Source organism: Musa acuminata, chromosome BXJ1-8, assembly GCF_036884655.1.
Source record: "Musa acuminata AAA Group cultivar baxijiao chromosome BXJ1-8, Cavendish_Baxijiao_AAA, whole genome shotgun sequence".
NCBI lineage: Eukaryota > Viridiplantae > Streptophyta > Magnoliopsida > Zingiberales > Musaceae > Musa > Musa acuminata.
Genome location: NC_088334.1, coordinates 52,695,446 through 52,708,903, shown reverse-complemented (window position 1 = coordinate 52,708,903; position 13,458 = coordinate 52,695,446). Strand labels below are relative to the sequence as shown.

The following is a 13,458-nucleotide window of genomic DNA, read 5'->3' as shown; positions in this document are numbered from 1 at the left end:
AATACCTCAAAACATAAATAATTTATTGTTAGTAAAAAAAAATTCAATTAGTTGAAAGTCAATTATAATATTTTTTTATTAGAATTATAATGTTTTGATTTATTAACAAAAACGCTACTATAAGTCCATTCAAAGGACATTCTAACTAACTGAGATTTATTTATTTATTTTTAATTATCAATATTTGATAAATAAATTAAATGTTATAAGATGTTTTAAAAAATATATGCCTAAATTTAATGTTATGTAAAAAAAAAAAACAAAAAAGGACTTGTCAATATTTTTATTTTGAAATATGTTAAAATATTCTTAATTTTTATTCAAACTCACTTAAAAGAGTTCTCGGTTTTTATCAACACGTATTCATTCACAGACTTCTTCCTACTACTTAATTTTGCCCCCAAATTGTGTTGCCATACCGTCTCGTCGATGATTAACTAAGCCGGCCATTAGACCTTTGGGATTTAATTAGGTCATCGGAGGTGCTGCTCTCACTTAAACATGGTGGTGGTCGGTGCTTGACTTGGGTGACATGTCCAAGGAAGGAATCCGATACCATCCTCATGTGCTACCCATCTTTTTACTTTGCTGTCTGTCCCCTTTACTACTACTTCCTCCCATGTTTACAAGTATAAGCTGCTCCCCACTTCTTCATATCATAATAGTCTGTCTCTCTCAGGCCTCTCATCCAAAGCAACTCTCGGCAATCGTCCCTTTTTGTTCTTATTTGGCGTGCAAGGAAGGGAGAGCTACATCGATCGAGCGAGCCGTATGGCTAACTTTGGGAGCTTTCTTTCCCACCTACACTCCGTCGCAGGGTACGATAGCTCTGGGTGCCATGAACTCCTATCGTTCGTTCTATGTTTGGATTGTTTTTGTCCCTGTTTGACGTGATCTGATTCGTTCGTTCCATCATGCATGCAGGCCTGCCGTCACGCTCTTGTATCCCTTGTACGAAACACACACACACACACACACCCTCGTTCTTTCTTTCGTTCTTTCTTGCTCATGACTTATTTTTTTCTCTTCCATCTCGACAAACAAACACGCTTATTGCATCAGATATGCGTCGATTTGTGCCATCGAAAGCCCATCCAAGAATGATGACGAGCAATGGCTGGCCTACTGGATCCTGTACTCCTTCCTAACTCTCATGGAGATGGTGGCTGAGCCCATCTTATACTGGTAACGATCATTTTACACACATTGATATGATGATCGATTAAATTATTTGTGAGTTGAACATCACATTGCATGGAACTAAATACGTGATGTCGTCGAGTGTGCCAAGGATACCCCTCTGGTATCAGATAAAGGTGATCTTCGTGGCCTGGTTGGTGCTCCCCCATTTCCGGGGCGCGTCCTTCATGTACGAAAGGTTTGTGAGGGAGCAGCTCATCAAGTATGGGGTCAAGTTGGGCACCTCCTCACCCCATAACAAGAAGGTAGATGACCTTCTTCTTCTTCTTCTTCTTCTTCTTCTTCTTCTTCTTCTTCTTCTTCTTCTAAAGGTAGATGACATGATGTCTTTGGGTCAATGTCAGCAGGTGGAGGAATAGATCCGCCGAGAGAAGCTAAGCTACGTCTGCATCTCGTCGTCAAATTTCCTTCTCTCTTCATATGTACAAAAAACAAAAAAGGAATTTAGTGGTGTATTATAATACATCATGCTTGCATAACGCGTGGGATATGCTTTTATGGACTTTCACCGAGGAGGAATCAGCTGGTTCACATTCTTAATTAAACCAATCCAATGTTTCTTTCCTTGGATTAAACGAGTAAAAGCGCCTCTATGCTTCGGACGTGCACTGTCATCTAAAAGTTTTACGTCCACCACATCCGTCACAAGTAGGTAGGGAAGAAGGTCAAAAGAAATTGCCTCGAAACCCCCTCATACATAAACAATTTTAATCTGCACTAATTACTAGAATGCATGAATAAATATTTTATATAAAATAATGTATCAATCCTTAACTTTAAATCTAGATTTAAAGAGACTCGGTGTTTCATCACTTCAATTCTTGTTTTAAGCATTTAAAGAGAACAAACGATTTTTATGCCTTGAATTCTTGTCTCTCAGGTGAGGTAGTAAAAAGGAACAACAACCATATTATTGTGCCAAGACGGATATAATAAACAAACATTTATATTTGCCTCCAAAAGTAAAAAAATTAATAGCATATGAACAATCAATCAAATTATATATGTTTGGCTTCATCACAAAAAAGATGACACACAGGATAAAAAATCTACCAAACAAAACAAAGTTCCTTGTATCTATGCCTTATCTTGATCTATGATAATCTAGATTTCAATCCTGACTGATTGAATATATTTTTTTTATATGATAAATTAATCTTGCAACTTGTGAGTTTTTATTCACAAAACTAGCATTCTGATGGCTTCTAATCAAGGAAATTAAAGAAAATAAAAATTATTATATACCTCTTCTTTCTCTCTCTCTCTTTCTGGTTGATATTGTGTAGCGTGCGTATGTAGCGGACTACAGATTCACCCATATAGGTTCGGAAATTGAGATATATATTGAATCTTGGCTCCATGAGACTCTGATGACCCCCTTGAAGCAAAGGCAAAGGCCGCCTTGACAACGATGCGAGGATCGAGTTTATTAATTTGAGTGATGTCGATGAACTACTACTAAGAAGGCATTCATTATTTCAAACAACTCATTTGCATAATTAATTATGTTCACAATACCAAGTTTTGTGCTCCACCAATCCCTTTTGCTGCAGGTTTTTCGCGTGTTCCTGATGCGCTTGGAATGACAGTTTGGTTTAAGGCACGACGACATCTCTATCTCTATCTCTATCCACGGGAATGCTGTTGGCATGTAGAGTAGATGCTTTTTTAAAGTCCACGGAGCTTAATCACCTAATAATATCACTTGGCAATGAATGACAAAAGCAAGTCCACGGAGTGTTTCTATTGAGATCATCTTCTAATATAAACTCTCAGATGAGACACCATATTAAGATGAAGTTGAACGCGATTCAGAAAGGAATCGATATGACGCTGAAAATAGATATTTGAAGCATGAAATAATGTTACTTTTTTTTTTCTTCTCAATATAAAGAATATTTATTTGCATAGGCATAAGTAAGAAACAGAAATTAAAAAAAAAAAATCACAAGTACCAAAAAATTTGCCGCCAATGTAGTGTGGATGTTTCCCCCGGGGTGTTCGCTAGCACGAAAAATATTATCAATATCTGCAAGGATGTCAACAAAACCAAACCATATATATCAATCACATATCCAATGTTTATTTGAAGCAATATTAGAATCTTAATCGTAACAACATTTTAAGCGAATCACTCTTCCACATATTCAACAACCCTAGAACTCTAAATATTTAGCCGTAATCGTAAATACTGTAACTTGTTTCTGAGCGAGTGACTTTAGAGAAAATCATTATTGTTCACTAAATTTACTTCATGTTTGATAGGAAAGTTATATGTTTCATATTCGTGCAATCTTCATGAAGTGCATTGTTCATAAAAGTAAGTAAGCCTCAGATGTTACAGAACATTGCCATCGATAGACTGGATTTACTTAATGCATTATCTTTCCATATTTTACAAATACGAGGTTCGATAGAACGAATAGTCCAACTTGCATGAAACAGATGCATGATGGCCGGCAAAACTAATTTTAAAATTGAATTTTATGAAGCATAAGTCCAGAATTCATGATCTTGATGCTGCTACTTGTATATAGTTACTTTTTACTCGAGGATTAACTTACTGGGTTCAGCACGAGCCTCCTCAAGAGTTATGCTGAGAAGAATGTCGCCTAATCATCATCTGTTCCAAAATACCTATCTCCGAACTCTCCCATCCCAGGAAACACACGAAAATCTTCATATAGACCAGACTCTATCTCAGAAGTCACAATCTTGATTCTTGGGAATCTTTTACAAACAACATGCACTCCTTGAGGAGCCTAGTCACATTAAAGAAACCAAGTTAAGCATGCACTGATGGTGGTTATATTCTTGCAAACATCTGACAAAGGAAAGATCCTCTTTTTAGTGGGACTAATAACCTGTCTTAGCATAGATAAAAGCAAAGTTCATCATATCATGACATATTGCCCGATAAGGACAATACGTATCGGTCCGATAGGGGACCGATATGGGTAGTACATCCTGGTCTGTCGATACGTCCCATCATACCATGTGTCGGTATGGTTCGGTATGTACCATGCCGATGGTCGATCGGTATACTGATACAGATCGATAAGGTGAATCATGGATAAAAATATTCTATGAAACAAATGAAATTTATGAGTGAATAAAACACAGAAATAACTAGACTTACAGAAATGAGATTGAGAAATATTATATTACTTTCTTGTGCTCCCTTCTGCAAGAGCAAGGAAATAGCTTGAACAGCAGCGTTCCCTACAATAGTGAAGAATTGGTCAGTAGTAAATCCATGTGAAGGTAACAAGTCAAGCAACTTGATTTTCCTAGATCACTCCACATGTAAGCCATCAAATGAAGAGAAGAAAAAGCATCTCAATGGAAGGCATATGGAAACTCTGAGATGCCAATGCATGCAGCTCAAATTTTTGCAATAACTTGATGTCCTGATATTCATATAAAGAAAATCTATAACTATAGACCTAACGTTAGTTAACTGCAGATTTAATATTGACATTTAATCCTACCCATGGTCCTTCCTGAACAAGGTATAAGAAAATCTGTAACTTTAGTATTCACTATTAGAAAGATTTACACCTGTTTTTTGGTGTTTATATGAAACATAAGACACAAAAACAGCTTCAGCATAAATGAAGGGAGAGTCCAAGTTGCCATTTGGTCAGGCACACAGAGAAACCTTGATTTATCTGAGAGGGTTGAGGAGAGGAAACTCTCTCCTACCTGTGTTACTGCATCTGACCAATGGAAAATCGTATTCATTCATATGATGAGAAATTGTTTATCACAGCCCCACAAAGTCCATACAGGAAGCTCTAGCGATAGTCGAGTCAAAAAAGGCTCAGTTCATGGAGATAAGGGCATTGGAGAAAAAGGAGATATGTGTTCGGTCCTTTCTCATCAATTATGTATGTGGTTGAAAAAGGAGACATTAGGAGCAAAGAAGCAAAACAACAGTAAAAGAAAATTCATTCGTGCGAGGGCTACTGTGCCAAATACTGAGAAAGTGGATGACTATGCCAAATTGGTGGTTAGAGATGAAGAAGGCAGGTAGTAAAATGTGGTGACATCAATACCAGCGATGATAGAAGATGAACATGCGTGAGCGAGATGGTTTAAGAATAAGTAAAAAAAAGAGAAATTCTTCATCCATAATTACCAAATGGAAAATAGAGAAATGTAGAACATGCATTAAATTTATAAAAATGAGTTCACAAAATATTAATTTGTTCTCTCCACATTCACCTAGGATCAAATAAATCATGAAAAATTATAAAAGCACCAGAAAACTTCAAGAAAACCTGTTAAAGTCAGTTGAGCTATCAGGATGAAAGTATTTACTGATCAAGAAATATTGATACCATAAGCTAAACACTGGAGTTTGAAACTAATTAACAACCCACACAAAATGAAACATATATCAGAACCACCAGGAAGTCGCAGACTGTTGTTCCATAAAGTAACACACATTTGGGCATCACAAAGCATTTTGTTTCCATATACCAGTTCTATTTAGATGGACCAACCTGTGCCTAGTATAGGATCCAAAAGCAGAACATTCCTATCCGCAATGTCGTTCGGAAGATTGTGATAAACTAACTGGAAAAAAATAACATTGTCAGAAAATCAGTCAGAGCAAATCCCTTTCTGATTGACAACTTCATGCGAACCTGCTGGCCATTATCACCTTCCCTATGTATAAGGATCTTCCCAATCTTAATGCCTTTACAACATGCCCGCAGAGCATTCTCCATACTTTCACCACTGGTATACATCACATAGGTCCAAGAGAATAAGCAAAAGGAAACTGACAAGCAAAATTGCTAATATGCATTATACATACACCATTTTGTAGATAGAAAAAATGATGCTTGCTGAACTAAAAATAGGTGAAGGCTGCTACGAAAACTTTTAACAGTACTTTCTTTCATGATCCACATTAAACTTGGAGCTTAGAAATATGAATATAATAAAGACAAGATTATCTATATTACTATTATTTTTTCTTTGAGCAGAAGAAACAAGATTATATGGCTGTAAGTTTTGACATCTGAATTCAATCAAAGAAATCAATGATTTAATTTATGATAAATTCAATTGAAGCCAATGATTCCTGAAAACAAAAGAGAAAAATACCTTCTGATGATGGAAATGCCACATAACCTTTTACAGAATTCTACCCCAGTATAAATAGATCCTGAAGAAAATGAAGCATTATATGTGCATTGCTATACTTGCAACAAAAAAAAATCTATAGATAATTCATCGCAAAGTTATAAAGATAAAAGTTGCAGATATCCATGAGGAACACTTATAAGGCATTAATTCCTAATCAACATTTTCATATAAAGCAAATAATCAGAATGGCAAGAAGCAACTTATATTTTAAGAATATGTCTTGAGAAAGAAGCTGAAAGATAGACCCACAATGGTGCATAAAGATTACAAAATACTTTACGTTTCCTGAACAGACAACAGGAATGGGATATATACAAGCCAGCAGTCTAAGGAAATAGTCAGGATCAGGAATATGAAATAGTAAGTGCATTTAGAAAAATGCTACAACAATCATAACTATGTAAATGGAGAGATCAAAGAACAGGTTCAATTAAAAGGGAAACTCTTCATATTGCTGTATGTTGGAAAGTTTTGAAGATGAGTACAATGAAACCTTAAACATCAACCTCAGCAGTATACTGAATGAACATGGAGTCATAACTAAGCAATGATAATCTTTATGAAGGATATCAAAAATATTTTGAAAAATAAAGTAAAGTCTGGTAGTTCAACAACTAAAATTTCAGATAATAAAATGTTATCAGAATAACTGCATAAAGATATTAGAACTAAAGTCAATGAAATCTGTGTCAAATAATCACTCAGCACTCAGGACTTCCAAGTTCTCCCAACAGAAAAAATAAAATGACATATTTACATAGCACCTTCCTTTTTACCTTTTTTGATTATGTTCTTTTCTAGACAAACCATAGTTTCAATTTTCAAGCTTATCAATATCTTACGTATGCCTTCAGGGAAAACAGCACAGTTTTAAAGATGAACAATTAGTTCAGACTTCAGAGACTAAAATTCATTACTTGGGATTTTAATACGGTTTACTTGGGATTTTAGTGGTTGTTTTTAACCTTTTAAAAGAAAACTAGAGACTAAAATTCAGTATGTGGCACTCATATCGGGTCTGGAACTTAGATATTGATGCAAGTTCTTCCCTTCTAAATCAGATATCTTAATAAGAGGCCAGTTTGATCATTTATCGCAGAAATGGCTCTGATCAAGTAAATAGCTCTGCAAATGAATTGGCGGTTGAATTGTAAAATGACAAGACATTGACAAGTTATATGTTATGATTCCTACAATGTCATGAGCAAAGCTCCACCTCAACATGTTGATGCTCTGTGTCACCTTGTCACTTTAAATTGCAGCTGAGTAAGAGAAAGCCTGGATGAGAGAAGATTGCTGAATTATGCCATGAGTCCTCTCCTTTTGAAGGCCTCACAATGCTGATGGACGTTCCTTCAATCTGTTGAAGGCAAGGCCAACTCACACCAAGCAAAGGTCCATTTTTTTCTCTTTCTTTTTCTTTTCATGCTGGAACAGCACACTGGTGGTGCTAGAAATCTCAGCACATAATGTAGTGTTTTGACAGCTAGTCAACAACTAGAGCCATAGAACTTAGATTATTTTAGATTTTGCTACTCTAAAACTTGAAAGACAACCTTGCAAAGGGAAATACCAAACAATATATTTAAAAATTACTAAATAAATTAATCATGTTAAAAAGCTTGAACCAACATAAGAACTTACATTTTGATAACTATGGGATTGATGAGATAATCTCATGACCATTTTCCTTATCCACATTATTTTTTTCTTGCTCTCACCTCCCCTATTTGACTACCTTGTTTAGAACATGTAACACACATTTTCACATTAATGCTTTCATGAGTAACTGAACAGATGATTCTTTGAAAGCAACATCTCAATACTTTTGTAATTCTATCATAATCTTTCTTTGGTCTGATAATGTCTCAGTGTCTTAGCCTCTTAGGGGCCTTGAATAAAAGGATCTAATGATCTGGTAAACAAGAAAAATATCAAGATCTAATTCACTTTAGAACAGAACTGCAAAGAAAAATAAAACATGCTATTATGGGGTGCTTGGATCAATTTTTTCAGAAAATCTTTCAAAAACTGTTCATGTATACCCTAAAACTGCAGAAAAAAATGTCGCATGGTTTAAATGAATTCAGAGAATACATATTAGCAACAATACATAATGTGTTACATGAAAGACTAAGAAGATTGACTTTCTAAACTAGCACATTGGTTACTGTCACAGTCACAGGAGAGTGGACGAAAGTAGCACCTGTTGGTGTGATCACTTGCTTTTCTTTAAATGGAAGGTGACCTAAACCATGTTCAACAACCTTTCACAAGGAGAGAATAAACAATTAGAATACCATCAAGAAAGGTCTTTACAACCAGACAAAAGTTTACAACTTTACTTACCAAGCGAATCAATCGATCGGAATAAAATATGAAATCATGTTTTGTTGTTTCATTATCACGTATGAGCGTATGCATGCCACGTATCTGCATGCAATTAAAAAAGAGCTAAAGATTTGAAAATTTAAAAAATTTAATATTTAATTGTTCATTTCAGATTGATGATCGGATGCTTGGAAAATTATTCATGACCACCAATTCACTGTATCAAGGAGCATATTAGATAACCTGGAAAGTTGACTGGATGACATAAAGATTTGGATATATTTTACAGAGACTCTGTTGTCCAAGTTTTGTGTGAATATGTTGCACAATTAAGTTGATTGCCACATGATTATCTCCACCACGGGGTATAATGATATCCGCGTACTTCTTTGTAGGGAGTATGAAGTCATCAAAAGCAGGCTTTATAAATTTAGAGTACTGCATGAATGAAATACAATATTAGCAATAATAGTTATAATATGACCAAAAAATGAAACAAACAAATATTGGTATTCAATTGGACATATCCAGACTCGTGAGAATATTAAAATCTGAACTATCAAATATGGTTTATTAGATCTAGTGAAAAAAAGAGTTCAGTTGATTTCTTCCACTGAAGGGGCAGTTCCTACGTGACTACACCTATGAGCTAAGAAACTAATCGGCATAACCATCTAAAGAATTTTGAAGGCCATTCCCATAGAGTCCATACTGGAACCAACTTCTTATGCTACTAGCACAATTTACTGTGGAAAAACGATATAACAATTTGATTTAAACCCAAAAGCTTTGACGAGGACGTCGAAGGAATAAGTGGGGGAGAATGTCACGGACAAAGTTGTAAAATTGGTGTTTGATTTAATGCTCATGTATGTTCGTATCTTTCGGGTTTAATCATGATTTGCACAGCATATAACGGGCTTGCAGTAGGCTTATCAGCCCCAATTTGATTAGCTTTTATGGTTGTTTCAAGCTTGTAAATGCAAGTTATATGCAATCATCGCGTAAAGGCAAAACTACCCAGAAATAGGCCATCCAGGCAACCATTTTAGGGGATTTCTATCTCAGCAAAGTGGTGTGGAATGTAGTAATATAGCACCCAGGAGCTACCCAAGTGGCATATGGCTAGACGGGCCTTTGGGGTATTGTCTAAGGTTGGTTCACTGTGTTGTTCTACAATAGTGTCATGTGAGCACTTGCAGGGACTTTGAGCCACGACGGACCATCTTTGACCCTTTGTTGCGCGACCATTCAGAGCTTGCAAAATCTATATTTGTAATTTGCATTGCCTACCAAGTATTTGCCGAAATGATTGCTTGTGGATCCTAAGTTAAATGTTTTCTCTGACTTGTCTTCTCTTTTGTAGGTTCTTAAGAGACCATAAGAGGTTTCGGGAAGACTGACCCTTTGCGGATGGACACACAGAGATACTGCACGACCTAGGCAAAACCAGCTAAGTCCGTGATAGTATTTCAGTACAACTAGGCATATTGACGATACGGTAAAATTACAAAAAATAGCTCCAAAAATTCCTAAAAAATAGAAAAAGGTTGGATTAAGGTTTTTAAGTTAAAAATAAATATAAATTTAGTATAATTTTAGCAAAACCTAATCTAAATTAGGAAAGAATAGTGACATATATCTTTTTCGAGCTTTATGGAGCAACTTTATAGTACATTACGAACATTTCTTCAGTTAATATTGAATTATTTACAAAAAAATGATATGAATTGTTAGATTATTTTTTAAACAACTTAAACTTTAAGATACAAATGAAACAAGTAATCGATCGATGGATATACTTGATTTTATCATAAAAAAGAACGATGGGGCTCCATGGTGGTGGGTTAAGGTCTTCGATCCTATGTATTTGTATATCAATTTGATATATTTGTCAGACTCAATCCTAAAAATGATCCCATGGCATAGTTTACTAGTACATCATATGTCATTGGTGCATTAATGTGTTGATGGTCAAAGTATAACCAATTATCATCGTATTGTTGTTGGCTGTAAGATTCTCCATAATATAATGGTTGTGAATACGATGAGCTTCGCTCTGTGTTCTACGTCGTATAGGCTCTGTCGCATCTACTCAAAATCATACACTACCTCCCCCTTCCCCTTTCATGTATAAACTTGACCAATACCTTATTGAGCTCTATGATATGAATCTTGAGTGTCATGTGTAAAATACTAATCCTCAGTCTATGCACCACCCTCAAATTGTATAGACGAGACCATCGACTCCCCGGCATTGCCGCCGTCATCAGTCAAGGTACTACTATCAACATCACTATCATGTCTCTAGACCGAATGGGTTGTTGAATACGATTAAGGTATTTTATTGCCTGACTCGATTCTTTCCAACAATATAGCTGATACTACTGCCTTCCCCTTTGCCTTTGCCTTTATATATTACGCGGATGACTATGGCGAACAAAAGTCTTTAAAATCCCTTTCCTATGGTTCAAATAATCAAATCAACATTTGAAATAGGGCAATCTGAGCCCTTGATCAGTAATGATCAAAATCTAACAGTTACCAACTGGTACAAACCCTGTATCACTTGATATAAGGTCATGTAACGGGTATTGCTTGGTAGAGGGCAGTTCGTGTACCAGTCCTCTCTCGGACCAGTATGTACCACCTATATCGAGCAGCACAACTTGATACGATGAACCCTACTTTAAAGTACAACAAATTTATTGCAACATTCTTATATATCTTTGGGTGTATTTTTTCTTAATTTCTCAGTACTAAATAATATTCTAAGAGTATAAAACACTATACTCTCAACCGATTTGCCATTTACTGAAACTAACATAACCACTTATGGTACGCATGCTTCCAAATTCAACACTACTTCTAATGCACAAGTTTTGAAAAATTAATTATGTCAATTGTCCATGAGTTCATGTATAAATTTTTTTATTTAAACCATTCACTTTGTGAATACAAGGATAGAACAAGTGTCAATAAGGTATTCTTATATTATATGAAGATCAACAATGTGAGGAAAAGAAAACACATTAACCAAATTTACGTTATGCCTGAAATTGAAAATTTTTTATTTTCCTTCCAGGTGAGCCAGGACAGAATTTGCATGTAATGAAAGTTCATAGACATTAACTAACTTTTTTAAGCTAAAGCTCATAATCAGGTACTGTTAAAAGTCTTCTCTTTACAAATGGATTATTCATCTATTACAATGTGTTGATAGTTGTAAAGAAAACCAGAAAACAAGTCCTATACCAACTGAACTTAACTTGTCAACTAACATCCAACAAGGAATCAATTTTTTGAGACATGGACGTTTTCAGTAAAAATATTCTAAATGAAAATCTCTAACCTGATCGAGTACTGTCTTGAGATCTCTGCCCTTCTCAACAGTATCACGTCTTATCCTCCTTGCCAACCGTACATCAGCATCTGCAGGAAAGATCTTCTACATGAATAAGAAGAGTCTAAATATAAAGAATGATATAATTGAAATGGAAAAGTTCTTGTAAGGCTTACACTCAATGTCATACATGAATCATCGCTCGTATGATACATTATGCATGTAAATATTTGCATATGAAGGAAGATAACAAATATAACCTGTATCAACGAAGATCTTCATGTTCATCAATTCTCGAATACGTATATCATAGAATATTAAAATCCCTTCCAAGATTATTACATCTGAAGAATTGACCTGGAAAGAAAATTATGAAGTTTGGGTTCAATATATTGACAAGTTTAAATTTATTTGAAAAATAGAGAAAAGGTCATTTGTCAGAGATAAATAGAAAGGATATTATTTTTATCACAATTTATAGTATATACAATTTGAAGAGAAATTTAGAGGCTATTAGCAAGATTCGTTGTACTGGGCAGAACGATCAAAATCCAATCATTACTAATCTATACCAGTCAGTAACGATCGAATTTTGACCATTACCTATAAAGGGTTGGGATTTGTTGAATTCAAATGGTCCTTTTGACCGTTTGAACTAGATCCAAGGGTTTTTAAATCCTTTCTACCCCCTCATTCACTTCCCTCTCAAACTCTTCTACTCTCTCAATCTCCTTCTCATGCACATCTTTCTCCCACTCTTATATTTGCACTCTCTTAAACTCAATAAAGCTATGATTTGTCGATTGGATCAAGTTTGAAAAACTAATTTGGAGAATTAATGCCTAAGAGGAAAAATACTAATTAAATGTATGCATTCTTATTGTAGATTTTTATTGATTTATGAGATGATTAAGCCTATTTTATGTTCTCAACGTCTAATATGTTGTTTGGCATGTTTATGATAGTAGAATAGGTTTAATTAGGGAGTAATTAAGGCCTTTAATGCTGTGATTAGTGTGTTTAATGCTGATTTAATCAAAATTAAACACATATTGGGTGAAATCTCTTTATTTGTTGCATATTAGGGTGATAAATATGTTTGTGATGGTAGAAGAGGTTTAAATTAGGTTTTAATTAAGTTTTTTTAATACTGTGATTAGTGATTTTAATGATAATTTAATAGAAATTTGAGGTCAATTCAATGTATTTAATGCCTATTAGGATGTTTAATATGTTTATAACGATGAAAGAGGACTAATTAGGGAATAATTAACCATGTTAATGCTATGATTGGTGTATTTAATGATGATCTTATCGTAATTTAATCTACATTATATCAATTTTATAAATTTAATACCTCTAAGGGTGTTTGACATATTTATAGTGGTAAAAAAAGGCTAACTAGAAATTAAATTTTTTACACT

At 34.8% G+C, this 13,458-nt stretch overlaps 2 protein-coding genes across 5 annotated transcripts in view; one reads left to right on the top strand and one right to left on the bottom strand.

Annotated features, from left to right (window-relative positions):
• The first annotated feature begins 613 nt into the window (after positions 1-613).
• LOC135589256 (protein HVA22-like) lies at positions 614-1,836 on the top strand. 3 transcript variants are annotated; one of them, XM_065081535.1, is made up of 5 exons: positions 614-818; positions 925-942; positions 1,063-1,185; positions 1,292-1,445; positions 1,545-1,836. In XM_065081535.1, exons 1-5 carry the CDS (start codon positions 772-774, stop codon positions 1,557-1,559), a joined length of 357 nt encoding a protein of 118 aa, XP_064937607.1. In that variant the 5' UTR covers positions 614-771; the 3' UTR covers positions 1,560-1,836. The 3 variants fall into 3 exon arrangements, with proteins under 3 accessions (XP_064937607.1, XP_064937605.1, XP_064937606.1); XM_065081533.1 differs by having other exon boundaries at positions 628-818; positions 925-951; XM_065081534.1 differs by having other exon boundaries at positions 630-818; positions 925-951; positions 1,548-1,836.
• A 1,216-nt stretch (positions 1,837-3,052) lies between these two features.
• Positions 3,053-13,458, bottom strand: part of LOC103995529 (uridine kinase-like protein 3) — a 30,269-nt gene continuing 19,863 nt past the window's right edge. Inside the window, exons 6-16 of one of the 2 annotated variants that reach the window (XM_009416129.3) lie at positions 12,295-12,391; positions 12,044-12,123; positions 8,935-9,129; positions 8,710-8,793; positions 8,567-8,627; positions 6,319-6,379; positions 5,853-5,946; positions 5,709-5,781; positions 4,340-4,422; positions 3,765-3,962; positions 3,053-3,229 (exon numbers count right to left, since the gene is read on the bottom strand). In XM_009416129.3, coding sequence (XP_009414404.2) covers positions 3,813-3,962; positions 4,340-4,422; positions 5,709-5,781; positions 5,853-5,946; positions 6,319-6,379; positions 8,567-8,627; positions 8,710-8,793; positions 8,935-9,129; positions 12,044-12,123; positions 12,295-12,391 — 978 coding nt within the window. In that variant the 3' untranslated portion in view covers positions 3,053-3,229; positions 3,765-3,812. Of the gene's footprint in view, positions 3,230-3,764; positions 3,963-4,339; positions 4,423-5,708; positions 5,782-5,852; positions 5,947-6,318; positions 6,380-8,566; positions 8,628-8,709; positions 8,794-8,934; positions 9,130-12,043; positions 12,124-12,294; positions 12,392-13,458 lie in introns of those variants that run through there. The other variant, XM_018829897.2, reaches the window with a different exon arrangement.